We start from the raw sequence: 15,738 nt of genomic DNA, 5'->3' as shown, positions 1-15,738 counted from the left end.
AGGTTGCAGGTTCGAGTCCTGCTTGGTGAGGTACTTTTTTTTCCATGGTTCTCATTTCGCGATCTGAATGAAATTATGCATGAAACTAAAAGAAAATCTATACCGCCCCAGTTCAAAATTCGAATAATAGACATCGTGCCAAAATTATACAACGCTCTGTTCGGGAAGCGAGCGTTTCAAAAGGTCAAAGAATCACTGTCCCTTTCTGTGCTTGCCTCCCACAAACCCAATCAGAAAACCCGCCGATGCATCTGGCGGTGCGGTCCATTTGGCGCAAGGAAGCCCGTAACGAGCCGATCAAGGCATCCGCGATCGAAAAACCGCCGAGGCGTGGTCGATACAACTCGGCCGCAGCCTTAAGGCCGTAGCCCCCGGTGGTCATCAACCCGATCGAGGAACCGTTGTCCCCCCAGTTACATAACGCGGTGATATATTCTCATCAATAGGAGCCGATCGACGGACGCCGCTGCAGCAGAACTGTGAACTGATTGATGGATGGCATTTTCCAGAAGCGGTTTCCGCGACTCGGATGATCGTTCCGGACGGCCGGAAGTTCCGCTCTTTGATCTGGTTGGAACGATGCTTCTTTTCCAACGCTCGTCCTTGAACAGAGCCTTATTAGCATTTCGTCGCGATATATGTATATTAAATTATCTGAAGATATTTTAGTGTAAGAAATAATACTATCACCCAGGATGGAGAGTTTATAGTAACAAACACAGTTAAATTAACCTACTATGTATACAGGATCTAAGTCGAAGTGATACCAGTGAGCGTTGGATCGAAAGGTGCAGTTAGAGCGACAGTACCTTGGTACCGGCTCTGCAGATTGGGCTCGATCATATAGATTCATGCGCGTGATTGATTCTGACAATTATGGCATCAGCATGATGTGTTTAGGATTCTATTGTGTCATATGGGCTTAGTATTAAATTATGAGTTGCTAACATATATTTCTTTGAATTTGAGTGGGCTTAAACGATACATGTAGATTTAAGCGCCGAGATCTTATGGTCTATTGATTGCTATTATTGGATCGTTGTAGTTTTCAGCTCTCTCTCCAGTTCCAGAGTTCTGATGATCTCCAGTGTCTGGAAAGTCTTCCTCACTTCTAAACAAGTTTCTTGTACAAAGAATTTTTTGCGTTGTCTAGCGAGGCGAGGCATTCTGTCACCAGGTGATCCGGAGTTTCTTCCTCCTCCACGCAGAATCTGCACTCGTCGTTTTCTGCTCATTCTCATGAGGTGCTTTCTAATGCGGCAATATCCTATTAGGAATGCAGTAAAAAGCTGTAGCATATTTTTGCTATGAACCAGATAATTCTAAGATCTCGCAGTATCAAAGTTTCGAAGATTAAAACCAGGAAGATTCCGCCAGAGTGTTTCTCTTTCGGTTTTTTCCTTCTCCTGAAACTGTTTCTTGTAGCTACAATCATCTTAACGACAAAAAGGTCGAGCCGATCCATCACCAGGTGATCCGTAGTTTCTTCGTCCTCCCCTCAGAATCTGCACTCGTTGTTTTCTGTTAAGCTCATTCTCATGAGGTGCTTCCTGAGGCGGCAATGCCCTGTCAGGAGTCCAGTGAGAAGGTGTAACATATTCTTGCTAAGATACTTTTTAGATCTAGCAGTATCACAGTTTCAAGTAACTTTTTGGAATGATTTAACCCAGGAAAATTCCGCCAGAGTTTTTCTCTTTAGGTTTTTCCTTCTCCTGAAACTTTTTCTAGTAGGTGCATGTACCTATACAACAGAAAAGTTTTGGGCCAATGAAAGAAGGTTGTGCTAATGAGTGTTTGGCCTCTTCATTCCCTTTAATTCCCAAGTGACCGGGAACCCAGACTAAACAGACTTTCTTAGTCTTGTTGCCTGTTTTGTTGAGTTTTCTCCGGCACTCCAATACCATCAATTATATGTGAACTAAATCCTTTGATTGCAGCCTGACTGCCTGAATGTATTGCTGTGTATTACTAAAGGTTTGTTTCCACTTATCGTTCGATCACAAGTCACTATGCCTGAAAGACACTTGGACAGCGGCCTAACGATAGTGAGCATTTGGTACCAGCCTCGAATACCCCAGCACCAGTCCCCGTCGTGGTTTTAGAACCATCTATGTACCAAAGGGTAAGGTTCGACTCAAACACTGACGAGAAGTCGGGAGTTTATAGGCGTTCGTTCATTCATGCGGCAATTACACCTTTGGACACCGCATTACTTTATATAGGTATATACGTGGGGTCCAAAGGTGGATTGGATTTACGCTCAAAATCTGCATACTGCACGTCAGTACTTTTCTCTCTTTTTTTTCTTCAGATATGTCTGTTGGAGTGAAACGTAGCGAGCATGCAAAAGAAAGCGAATCTAACCAAGAAAACACAAATATTCCACATAATTGGACCACGCCAATTTGATTCTGTAAATACATTCGTCAAATCTATTTCACGGATTGTCAAGTCGTTAAAAAACCGATAGTTGGTCGACAGTCGTCGTAAGTGAAAGTCGATTGAGCCGTTTCGATGTCGATCCAAATCAAGATAGCTACGACCGCACCGAAATTAGACAATTAGGAACCCTAACGTCCGCGTTGTTGGCAATCATGGAACGTTTCGGTCGACCCCACATGCACCTCTGAATTGTGTAACATTTAATTCGGTACGGGGAGTGCTCGGTTGTGAACGTAGCATTACGAGATGAAACATTTCTTGAGTACAACCTAACCAAAGGTCAAAAGTTCGCCTTTGATTTTTATGGATTTAAATCATTAATTTTCGAAGATGCTTGCCACTATTTGGAATACTAAAGGATTTTTCAATTATGGAAATCAATGGATGCTTATTTCGTTGTATAGAGGGAAGTATGTATTTAAAAATGGAAAATAATATCAGCCAAATGACTGCCATTGCATAGATCTCGTCTTTCACGTAGCCCCATAGAAAAAATCTGAAGGAGTTAAATCACAAAATCTCGGTGGCCAATTCTTGTTATTTCAATATAACGGGTGTTTTTTTTTCGTAATGTAATGCCAACTTTAAGTTGGCATTACTGTTCAAGATGGCGACCGATTCAACAGCTGTCAAGTGATTTATTCTCAGTTGGGTTTGGCAATTCATCATGAATAGACTCACGCCTGAACAACGCTTGCAAATAGTGCAATTTTATTTCGAAAATAATGGTTCTGTGCGGAGTACGTATCGCGCACTACGTCCATTTTATTTTGTTTAGCGATGAAGCGCACTTCTGGTGGAATGGCTACTTCAACAAACAAAACTGCCGCATTTGGAGTGAAGCTAATCCTCAAGTGTATGTCGAAACACCGTTACATCCAGAAAACTGACAGTTTGGTGCACTTTATGGGCTGGTGGAATCATTGGTCCCTACTTCTTCAAAAACGATGATGGCCAGAACGTTACAGTCAATGGTGATCGGTATAGAGCCATGATTACTAACTTTTTCATTCCTGAATTGAACAACCATGATGTCCAGGAGCTGTGGTTCCAACAAGACGACGCAACATGTCACACAGATCGTGCCACAATCGATTTATTGAAAGACAAGTTTGGTGACCGCCTAATTTCACGTTTTGGACCTGTGAATTGACCTCCAAGATCTTGTGATTCAACACCGCTAGACTACTTTCTGTGAGGCTATATAAAGTCATTGGTCAATGCGGATAAGCCACAAACCCTTGACCATTTGGAAGACAACATTCGCCGTGTTATTGCGGATATACGGCCACAAATGTTGGAAAAAGTCATCGAAAATTGGACGTCCAGATTAGACTACATCCGAGCCAGCCGTGGCGGTCATATGCCAGAAATCATATTTAAAATGTAATGCCACAAGATTATCTTGCGGATAAATAAAATTCATGTCAATCGAATTATCCATCGTTGTTTTATTGCAATTTAAAGTTCTATAGCTCTAAAAAAACACCCTTTATAACACAGCCAGAGAGCTGTTCTTGCAAAATTGCGATTGTTTCGTTGCTTTTATGACGTAAAGCGCCGTCTCGTTGAAAATAACCGTAGTTCACATCAATATATTCGAATTTCGGCCATAAACAATCATTAATCATAGCTCGGTAACGCAATTCATTCCCAAGATTGACGAGGAATCGACAAACCTGGGTTTTCGCCAACACTGCGTTTCAGGTTTGTCGATTCCTCGGCGCTGGTGTAGTTACACCAGCGATATTTTCAATTGTTCTTAAGCGACGCACATGGTTTCGTTTCTCCACATCACCAACTTGTCCAAAAAGCTTTAATTTTTACACCAGTTTCGTTATTGCCGGACGAGAATGTGCTTCTCGACAACCCAAAAATGCTTTAGTTGCGCGAAATGTCATTGCAAAATTTTGGCCAGTGAATTTTCACGATTTCAATACGTTGTTGAAGCTTTTAATTTTCAGTAATGCCGTAGTTTTTACTTGTCCAATGTAAATTTTTGCCATTTGACATTGTCATCAGAAAACTCTGTTTATCAAACTGTAATTTTTTTCATGCAGAATCATCACCTGAAGTTAGTCGCACTTATTCACCAACACCCAGTATATATCTACGGATAATCTGCCAATCTTCGAAGAGTTGACAAATAGTTATTTGGAATATATAGGAATTCGAAAATTCAGCAACTTTTTTCCCGAAATAATCAGATAAACTACTGAATTATCAACAACAACAAAAATTGAAAGTGCGTGTGACACATATCAGTCCTAAACTCCAAAACTTTCTCTATGTACCTTGCACCTTTCATACACGAAACTGAAAATAGTTTCAAAACATAAAACGTGGAAAGAATTAATTAGATTTCATAAAATCCATTACCGACGTCTATCTAACGCAAGTAACCTTTATCACTGGGTACTCTCACTGCAATAACACATGTCGAGCCCGAAATGACAACAATAAATCTGATTCCATCGAACGTGGAAACAAAAATTTCAGTCAATCAGTATTCACAGCAGACACACGACACAAATACCCAACACATAAATGACACTTATGGAACCGATACGATTTTTGTATCGGTACGCAGCGCGACATATACGAGCACATTCAGAACAGCCCAGTTTCGTCCACGACCTTCGCCAACGTCTGAGACACTTCGACGCTAGTAACCCGAAGTAAACCCTGGCAGGCAGAGTTTACTTAAGTACTCAAAACAGAGCGTTCTCGCTGTTCAACCAATTGGCCCAATTCCGTCTAACGACCATATGCGCGAATATAGAATCGAGTCCATTAGGACGAAACGGGGAAGTGAAGAGGGTAATTGCCGTTGGAAGAACAACGCCAGTCCTTTTGTGCGCTCGATCATGCAAAGTTAAGCACCATAGTGTGTGTATCTTTGTGTGTGTGTCGAAACAGCTCTATGAATTGGGGTCGGTGCATCACTCGGATAGGCGGCAATTGAAGCCTACGCAAGTCTTTGAGTTAAGTAGACTGTATAATCGTCAATAATTAAGGGGAGTTCATTGGCACAGGTCCTGTGGGAGGGCTCGACCAAGATACACGGTTTGCAGTTTCATCCGGTTTGCGCACGCTGGTTCTGAGAATTGGGAAACTGTTTTTTTGCCCGAAGTAGGGCAATTTGAAAGTTTCAATCCGAAAATGGTCCAATATTCACGAATCCTTTTGCAACGATTTTGCACGCTTCGGTCCATGTTACGCTACTGGAATTTTCGAAGGCGCGGTAATTTGTCAGTTGATCGTGTACCATCGGTCGGAGCGCGGATGCGCGGATCTAGAGAGAATCTTCTGGGAGATTTTCAATAGCTGTCGAGACTTCAGCAAGGATACGTACCTAAGATTTAGATTTCAGTCATTATTAATTTAATCTGACATTTGGAATCTAAGGACCCCGCACGTTTAGTAGGGAAAATGGCTTTCCGTGAATTTGGCTGAATTTTTGATATGTTGTAGTTCTTGATGAACTGATCAGAAAAGTCCTCAGCCATAAAGCTCAAAAATGGACAGTTTTCGAGATATGGAGCTTTGAAAATGGATTTTTTGCAATTTTCGGGGTTTTTGCTCATCAATCAGGGAGCTCTCATTTCTGGTTTTTAAGGAATTTGGATGTTCAGCGGCCAGAACCCGACTGAGAAATGATCTTCCTTGGTTATATTAGGCACCGCCATCGATAATTTTTTATACACTGCTCCACATTCGCTATGAAATGAGATACAAAATCCAAGATCTTCCATACATCTTTCCATGCCACAAGATGACGCCAGAATAATTCACATGACCGAGAAACGACATATTGTGAGATTTTCTCAAGATTTTTTCAATAACTGAATCCTCATATATCTGATGTCCAATAATATCAAATATGTTAGCCGAAATGTTCATAACCAGGCATCGCGAGCTGTAATGGGGGAAAATGGGAAAATCATTATCATATATCCTCAGGGATAACAATTGTGATCACTATTGATGTCATTTACATATGATATGTGATTTGTTTCTAACAAATCTCGATAATCTGACAATGGGGTGCCAAGACATTTTCCTCAGAATGTCTCGAAATTGATGATAGCATCTCACAGACAAACGAATTCGTGAAAATGTCTGCAGTTTTGATACAATGTAGTACTATACGGGTAGAATATAGAAGTCCAAGTGTTGGAAGCAAACTGAATGGAACTTCCGATATTAACCCACGAATTCTTGAAATGAATGAATACTATTTAATAATATGATCGTTGGCAAAATGAACGAGTAGATCAATCAAAAACAATATAATAATGAGAGTAACATTCATAATAATAATAATAATAATGATAATAAAAAAAAACTTTTGAAACTATATTAGCAATCGCAAGAAATCATTTAGAATATTATGAATCGAATCGGGGGCAAAATTAATTCTTATTTTTGAGATGATTTGTGATTGTGTTACGTTCGTTGATATAGTTTTATATTATCAAATCATCAATTTTGCCCCCGATTCGATTCATAATATTCTAAATGATTTCTTGCGATTGCTAATATAATTTTAAAAGTTTTTTGTTTATTATCATTATTGTTATTATTATTATGAATGTTACTCTCATTATTATATTGTTTTTGATTGATCTACTCATTCATTTTGCCAACGATCATATTATTAGATAGTATTCATTTATATTTGTGAAGTTCAAAAAGTTCATAGAAAAAAAAAATATTTTCAAGAATTCGTGGGTTAATATCGGAAGTTCCATTCATAGTTTGCTTCCAACACTTGGATTTCTATATTCTACCAGGATAGTACTATATTGTATCAAAACTGCAGATATTTTCACGGATTCGTTTGTCTGTGAGATGCTATCATCAATTTCGAGACATTCTGAGGAAAATGTCTTGGTACCCCATTGTCAGATTATCGAGATTTGTTAGAAACAAATCACATATCATATGTAAATGACATCAATAGTGATCACAATTGTTATCCCTGAGGATATATGATAATGATTTTCCCATTTTCCCCCATTACAGCTCGCGATGCCTGGTTATGAACATTTCGGCTAACATATTTGATATTATTGGACATCAGATATATGAGGATTCAGTTATTAAAAAAATCTTAAGAAAATCTCACAATATGTCGTTTCTCGGTCATGTGAATTATTCTGGCGTCATCTTGTGGCATGGAAAGATGTATGGAAGATCTTGGATTTTGTATCTCATTTCATAGCCAATGTGGAGCAGTGTATAAAAAATTATCGATGGCGGTGCCTAATATAACCAAGGAAGATCATTTCTCAGTCGGGTTCTGGCCGCCGAACATCCAAATTCCTTAAAAACCAGAAATGAGAGCTCCCTGATTGATGAGCAAAAACCCCGAAAATTGCAAAAAATCCATTTTCAAAGCTCCATATCTCGAAAACTGTCCATTTTTGAGCTTTATAGCTGAGGACTTTTCTGATCAGTTCATCAAGAACTACAACATATCAAAAATTCAGCCAAATTCACGGAAAGCCATTTTCCCTACTAAACGTGCGGGGTCCTTTATCGGCGAGAATTGTGTCGGGATTCTCGCAACTCCCGTGGGATTGGAACAACAGAAACCTCTCTTGGGTTTGAAAAATATCAAGAAGTACTTCCTTGAGATACAGAATTTGGAATAGTACGTATGTTAAACCACTTTTGTTCCTGAATCTGAAAGAGTACCTGCGTAATACCTGGCATTATGACATCAACTTCGTTGAATGGGGATTGGAGTACTATAGCTTCCTGATAAGATCTGGTGTTCAGAAGGCTGAAAATAATTTACAGAAGAGGTTCCATCCTAATAGCAGAGCAACTCATTTAAAACCGATTTAAGTTAAGTTTCTATTTCATTATTTGTTTAGAGTGAAAAGGATCGATCATTGTATATTTTAATTTTATTAAATTTGTAAAAACCTGAGTAGGAGTTTTGTTGCCAAATAAGCCAAACCACCCCTAGAAATTAGTCTTTAGAGTCTCATGGGCAATTGTAATGTTACACTTTGTCGAATTTTGGAATCGCGAATCGAGGAAATGAAAACAACAAAATGAAAAATATGAACATCAGATATGGATCTATGCTGAAAGTTTACCACAGAAAACACGTCGTCAGCGAAGGTAAGAAAAGTTAGAACGGTTTACACTTTCTAAAGCTCATCAATGAGTACAGTGACGATCAAATGAAATAGTGGATATTGTATTGGAAGCTAAAGTTGGCATCAAGTAATACTGGGTTATCCATAGCGCGCACAACATTTGGGCCTCTCTTACGGTACACTATGGCGTATTTTGCATCTGAATTAGCATCTCCATCCTTCTAAGATAAAATTGACACAGAAACTAATTGCCGATTGGAAGCTTAACAACAACGTTTGAAAAACGATTTTTCAATTCTCATTTTCTTTAACAACGAAACACATTTTTTTCTCGATGGCAAAATTGTGGCATATGGGGTAGTGAAAATGTTCATGTAACTGCTGAGACTGAATCGCTTTCACAAAAAGTCATTGTATGGTATGCATTTTAGTCTGTGGAGTGATTCAAGTGATTGAAGAAGGTGTTACTCAAACCGTCAATTCTCATCGCTTTAACCAAATGATTACCGATTTTTTTTCTGCCTGAAATTAATGATATGCAAGTGAAAGAGTTGTGGTTCCAGCAAGATGGTGCAAGGAGACTCACAAAACGAGCAGTTTTGGCTTTATTACAAGAAAAATTCCCAAGACGCATAATTATCGTTTCGGCGATGTAAATTGACCACCAAGATCATGTGATTTATCGCCTTTTGATTTTTTTGGTGGAGTTATGTGAAGGATTGTGTTAATGCGTCTAATCCTCGGACTCCTCACCCTGAAGATATCCCGAAATAGAAAAGACTACTAGTATGAATTTCTACGAATTCGTTCAGGCATTTCCTATACAGTCATTATCTGTCGAAAGTCTGTCGGCTTTTGCAAAAGGCGATTTCTCTGAAGAGCCCGCATTTGTAGAAATGAATCGAACATCTACGGACTCAACGATTACGTCGAATAACGTTTCGAAGAAACTGCATATCGTGCGACGTACATGGACCGTGCGGTTTTTCCATTTTTGGGACTTAAACCCATAACGCGAGCGCTAGGAATAGGAGCTTGTCCATGTGCCTATTGGGCCATTCGAGACTACAACACCGTAATATAATATTACCAATAATAAATTAATTGATCCTATAGAATAGCGTGATAACAATTCGATGTCTAACAATAAAATATCCGATGTAGCAGCAGTTGGACAAAAATGGATTGGACTATTTTTCAAAGAAAAATAAAAAACGAACAATCAATGTCGATATTTACGTTCATTTTCGAGTTGAGATCTACACGAAATATTTGCATCAAGCTTGAAACTGTTATATTCTATCTGAACGAGGTTTTCCCATCTAAAAAAGTTCAGTCTGGTGTCACTGGAATATCGTTTTTTTTTACGTAAATAGTTTGAAATCATTTTTATAAATATCCACAAGATATTGGGTATTTCTTTTCCAATATTCTTCAATCCTAAGATTCTGATATGATCAGTTCAATATTTTGCACGAGGCTGAAAATTTTCAATATTTTTCCGATATTCTTCTTGAATATTGTGTACAACTCTGCCTCCGCCGTTTTGTAATAGATATAGCTGTAACAGTGAGTAGTAGTCTAAATAAATAGATCGGAGATGCCATACAATAAATAAGCTTAGGTATTTGTAAATAAATGTCATCGAAATATTAGTCGATTTGTGTCTGCATCATAAAGTTATTCTCGACTAAACATGACAGCTTACGAGCCAAATTCTCGTCATTTGCGGGAGGTTTTAATTTTCTGCTTCAATATGAAGAAATCTGCGGTTGGGGCTCATCGAATGCTCTCAAATACCTATGGTGAGGCCGCTATTAGTGAAAAAACGTGCCGAGAATGGTTTCAACGCTTCAAGAACGAAGACAAACATGACGGTGGAAGAGAGATGGTTTCTGAAGATGCTGAATTGGAGGCATTACTTGATCAAGACTCGTGTCAAATGCAACAAGAATTGGCAGTATCATTGGGAATGACGCAACAAGCAATTTCAAAACGCCTGAAAGTCATGGGAATGATTCAGGAATAAGAAAATTGCAAGCTATACGAGTTCAAGCCGAGATATGTTGAACGGCGTTTGTTTGCTTGTGAACAGATGCTTGCAATGTAAAGACGGAAGGGATTTCTGCAACGCATTGTAACTGGAAATGAAAAATGGGTTCATAACGATAATTCCAAGCCCAGAAAATCATGGGGATATTCCGACCATGCTTCCAGGTCGACGGCCAAACCGAATATTCACGGTTCCAAGGTCATGCTCAGTATTTGGTGGGACCAGCTCGGCGTAGTATATTATGAGTTGTTGAAACCGACTGAAACAATAACAGGCGATCGTTATCGAATGCAATTAAAGCGTTTGAGTCGAGCATTAAAATACAAACGGCCGCAATGAAACGAGAAACATAAGTATTGAAATTTTAAGGGTTGATTATCCTTGAAAGTTTCTTGCTTTATTCGATCGATAGTTATCGTATAGTGTGGGACAGAAATGTCAGCGTGTCGAAATGACATACGCTCAAAAATCGTTTCGACGATCAACATCAAACTCCAGATTAATGAGCTCTCGTGCCGATTTGTATGTTCATGTATAATAAAGCGCGCACACACGACGCGATCGATTCGGCCACGAGCGTATACTCGTTACGTAATCTCTTCGGAGTCGATTTCGGTAGCCGACATGGTACAACGATTGGGCGCAATCGGAGGTTGAACGTTTCCACATAATACGCGCGTTCGACCAATTGACCATTTATGAAATTCCGAAATGAAAAACTGGAAACGGTAATTTGTTTCGGGAAGTGGATTTCGACGGACCGTGACAACCGGTAGATACTTGGAAATGATTGAAACCGGGCTTTTATCTATTCGACGTGAGCGCACTAATCATCCCAGAGACATACAGGGTGTTCCTAGGAATTCATCGAGCCAAGTAGCTAGACATTTCAACCAACTAAGGGGTGTTTTTATCGAGGTATATAACTTTAAGTTGGCATTACTGTTCAAGATGGCGACCGATTTAACAGCTGTCAAGTGATTTATTCTCAGTTTGGCTTGACAATTCATCATGAATAGACTCACGCCTGAACAACGCTTGCAAATAGTGCAATTTTATTTCGAAAATAATGGTTCTGTGCGGAATACGTATCGCGCACTACGTCCATTTCATTTTGTTTAGCGATGAAGCGCACTTGGGGTTGAATGGCAACGTCAACAAACAAAACTGCCGCATTTGGAGTGAAGCTTATCCTCAAGTGTATGTTGAAACACCGTTACATCCGGAAAAACTGGTGCGCTTTATGGGCTGGTGGAATCATTGGTCCGTATTTCTTCAAAAACGATGATGGCCAGAACGTTACAGTCAATGGTGATCGGTATAGAGCAATGATTACTAACTTTTTCATTCCTGAATTGAACAACCATGATGTCCAGGAGCTGTGGTTCCAACAAGACGGCGCAACATGTTACACAGCTCGTGCCACAATCGATTTATTGAAAGACAAGTTTGGTGACCGTCTAATTTCACGTTTTGGACCTGTGAATTGGCCTCCAAGATCTTGTGATTTAACACCGCTAGACTACTTTCTGTGGGGTTATGTAAAGTCATGGTCTATGCGGATAAGCCACAAACCCTTGACCATTTGGAAGACAACATTCGCCGTGTTATTGCCGATATACGGCCACAAATGTTGGAAAAAGTCATCGAAAATTGGACGTCCAGATTGGACTACATCATATGCCAGAAATCACATTTAAAATGTAATGCCACAAGATTGTCTAGCGGATAAATAAAATTCATGTCAATCGAATAATCCATCGTTGTTTTATTGCAATTTAAAGTTCTATAGCCCAAAAAAAAAAAACACCCTTCATACCCTTTTTTGATATCATTTTTTTAAGTGGCAATGAAGAGTAAGAAAAAAACCATAAAAACTGATAAAAATGATTTAGAATAATCTTCAAATATAACCTTTAGGACATACTTATTTTCAAACAAATTTCCAATTGAACCGTCATTTTATTTCGTCAACCCTGACAGATGCTGCAGAAAAGGTTTCTTTCAAATGATTTCGCCAATACAAAGATACCCTTGAACTCAGGTAGATATAACGGTTTTGGTACCATCACAAATAAAATTCGGAACACAACAAACACAGCATCTTCAGGTACAGTTTGAAGTTTGAATTGCAAGTCGAAACCGGTCAACTACAAGATTAGATTTGTTTTTGCCAAAGCAACAAGCAGGTTTCAAATAACTTCTCTTTTGAACGCTTGTTTTCTTATAGCTTTACCGAACCAGGATTTTCCAAATGTGTTCCAACTGTGAATTATTACAATAAATCAACATATTCACCCGAATATCAATTCAGTTTCCTTGTTTAGAAAGATGGCAGACAACAAGCTTTATGATATATTAGGTGTAAACAGAAATGCAGGAGAAAATGAAATCAAAAAGCAATATAGAAAACTAGCAAAGGAATTCCACCCTGATAAAAATCCTGATGCTGGTGATAGATTCAAAGAAATTTCCTTTGCTTATGAAGTTCTTTCTGATCCTAAAAAAAGAGCAACATACGATAGGTATGGCCTCCAAGGAATGCAGGAAGGAGCACAAGATTTTGGTGGAGAGGATTTCTTGTCTCACATTTTTGGTGGAGGCCTCTTTGGAGGATTCAGCCCTTTTGGAGGTCCTATGGGAGGAATGAGACAACGAAGACAAAGAACTGAAGATACGGTTCATACTTTGAAAGTTTCTCTTGAAGATTTATATAATGGAAAAACCAGTAAACTGCAATTGAGTAAAAATGTTATTTGCAAAAAATGTAATGGCAAAGGTAGCAAAAACGGAAATGTTGTGAAATGTAATACCTGCAGAGGTTGTGGAATAAAGACCACTCTCCGTCATATTGGCCCAGGCTTTGCGCAACAGTCTCAATCAACATGTCCTGATTGCCATGGATCAGGTGAATACATTAAAGACAGTGATCGTTGCAGTTCCTGTAAAGGAAAGAAAGTGAACAGCGAGACAAAAATTCTTGAAGTCCACATTGATAAAGGTATGAAAGAAAATCAAAAGATTTTCTTCCGAGGAGAAGGTGACCAGATGCCAGATGTTGAAGCAGGTGATGTTGTTATTGTTCTCCAACAGAAACCTCATGAAAAATTTGTCAGGGATGGTGATAATCTAAGAATGGAACATACTGTCACTCTAACAGAAGCTTTATGCGGTTTCAGCTTTGTTGTTAAACATTTAGATGGCCGTGATCTAGTTGTCACACACCCTGTTGGTTCAGTATTAAAACCTGGAGATATTAAAACCGTGGAAAATGAGGGTATGCCTCAATACAAGAATCCATTCCAAAAGGGAAACCTAAACATAATGTTCAAAATTACATTCCCCGAGAACCACTTTGCTGATGAGCAGGGCTATGCTCTTCTAGAGAAATACCTGCCACCTAGGCCTGCCTACAACATGCCAATCGGGGATAATGTGGAAGAAGTAGATCTAAATGATTATGATCCCAACGAGCGCAGGAATAATAGTAATCATCGTGGGGAATCTTACGCTAGTGATGATGAAGAGGCACATGGTCCAGGTATACAATGTGCACAACAATAGATGGCTTAGATTATACAGAGTTGTCCTGCTACTTTCTAAATAAGGATCAAATGATTCAAATAACTCAAAAATTGATTGAATAATCGATTCAAAACTTTCTATTCTATCCGATGGGCGAATTTCCTCAGATGACAGCTGTAATAGGACGTGAACAAAAACACTGTTATGGAATTTAATGGTCAAACATAAAACGTTCAAGTTCGAAATTAAATATTAGAATTACTGACATTAAATCCTAAGATCAAAATAATGACTGACGAGCAGTCGGAAGCTTTCAGGAGCCACTTGGTCCAAATACTGACTGTGCCTTAGAATGACCTTGTTGCAGATGAAAAATAGAATTTATATGACATGTAATAAAAAAAAGAGAAAATCATGGGCGAAAAAATGACTCGTTTATTGCATTTTATATACATACCATTGCATATCCGAATTGTGGACAAGAAGCCTATGAACTAAAAACTTTCTCCCAAATAAAATAATCAACTTGCATCTCACGTAAGTTAAATGAATGACTGCGGTTATAAATGGCAAAAAAACGTGCACATAATCAAAAAAATATCGTCGATTTCGCGAAATAACTTAATGAACTGGCTGGTGGTGTGTTAACAAACTAAACCCAACTAAAATTTCAAGTCTTTTTCTTATCTTTCAAAAGCTATCGTGTTAACAACCGGCCTGACGAGAAACGTCAATTTTGACAAAGAATTTCGGACATTTGAGCAAGATAATGATGTCTTGTCTCCTAGACCAAGGTCGCCCTAAAGTAAAACGCTGAATTCAATAACCGTAGATTCGAATATATGAATACCTAAAAAAAAAATTGAATGACATAAATGCACTACTCTCAATGTTAATAAAAGCCTTCATCAGATGCATCATTTCATTTATATCGGCTTAGTGAATGATTTGAAATATTCAACAACAAAATGAAGAAGCTCATTCGTTTAATTCATTCTAATTACCCAAATTCAGAAGAAATACGAAAAATACGTTCATATCAGTGTTTTTTTGAAATATTGAAAAGAAACTTTATAGTTCTACTATTTCTATCTCGCAACCATTTGGAGGTTTTTGCCTAACAACAGACCGATGCAATTACAAACTGAACATATTCTGAGAATTTCGAGACTTAGGTTTAGGTACCATCTTTCGAAAGTTAACAGCATGTCGAATGAGCACAATTGATTTTGGCCAAGAATTCTTCGAATATTACAGACTTCCTGGCGCCCAGTTCTCTAGAATGAGCCAACAATGAGAACCTATCCGGAATTTCGAAATTGGAAGATGAATATGTCAGCACGATCAGTAAATGACAGTCATACCACAAGTGAAGAATGATACTAGTATTATTCCCGAGAAATAGACGTACTCTACAGAAGTTATTACATGTATTATTGCGCAAAGTAAACTCTACCTACTTTATCTACGGCTAATCTATCAATTTGAAATTTCTAATGAACGATGTCATTTGTCAATAACATTAAAATTAGTTGTGGTGCCATTAATATGCCGTCGTGAACAAGTTTGTATTTCAATTAATACGATATGCATGAAGAAATG

At 38.5% G+C, this 15,738-nt stretch overlaps 2 protein-coding genes across 6 annotated transcripts in view; one reads left to right on the top strand and one right to left on the bottom strand.

Annotated features, from left to right (window-relative positions):
- Nucleotides 1-15,738, bottom strand: part of LOC123681078 (protein phosphatase Slingshot) — a 183,345-nt gene that overhangs the window by 77,490 nt on the left and 90,117 nt on the right. The window lies entirely within an intron of this gene.
- On the top strand, nucleotides 12,918-14,234 carry LOC123681079 (dnaJ homolog subfamily A member 2-like). Its single transcript, XM_045619289.1, has one exon. The coding sequence runs from the start codon at nucleotides 12,943-12,945 to the stop codon at nucleotides 14,173-14,175; it is 1,233 nt and encodes a 410-aa protein (XP_045475245.1). The 5' UTR covers nucleotides 12,918-12,942; the 3' UTR covers nucleotides 14,176-14,234.

Source organism: Harmonia axyridis, chromosome 5, assembly GCF_914767665.1.
Source record: "Harmonia axyridis chromosome 5, icHarAxyr1.1, whole genome shotgun sequence".
In the NCBI taxonomy this organism is placed as follows: Eukaryota; Metazoa; Arthropoda; class Insecta; order Coleoptera; family Coccinellidae; genus Harmonia; species Harmonia axyridis.
Note: the sequence above shows the minus strand (reverse complement) of the source record. Positions and strands in the feature narration are given on the sequence as shown.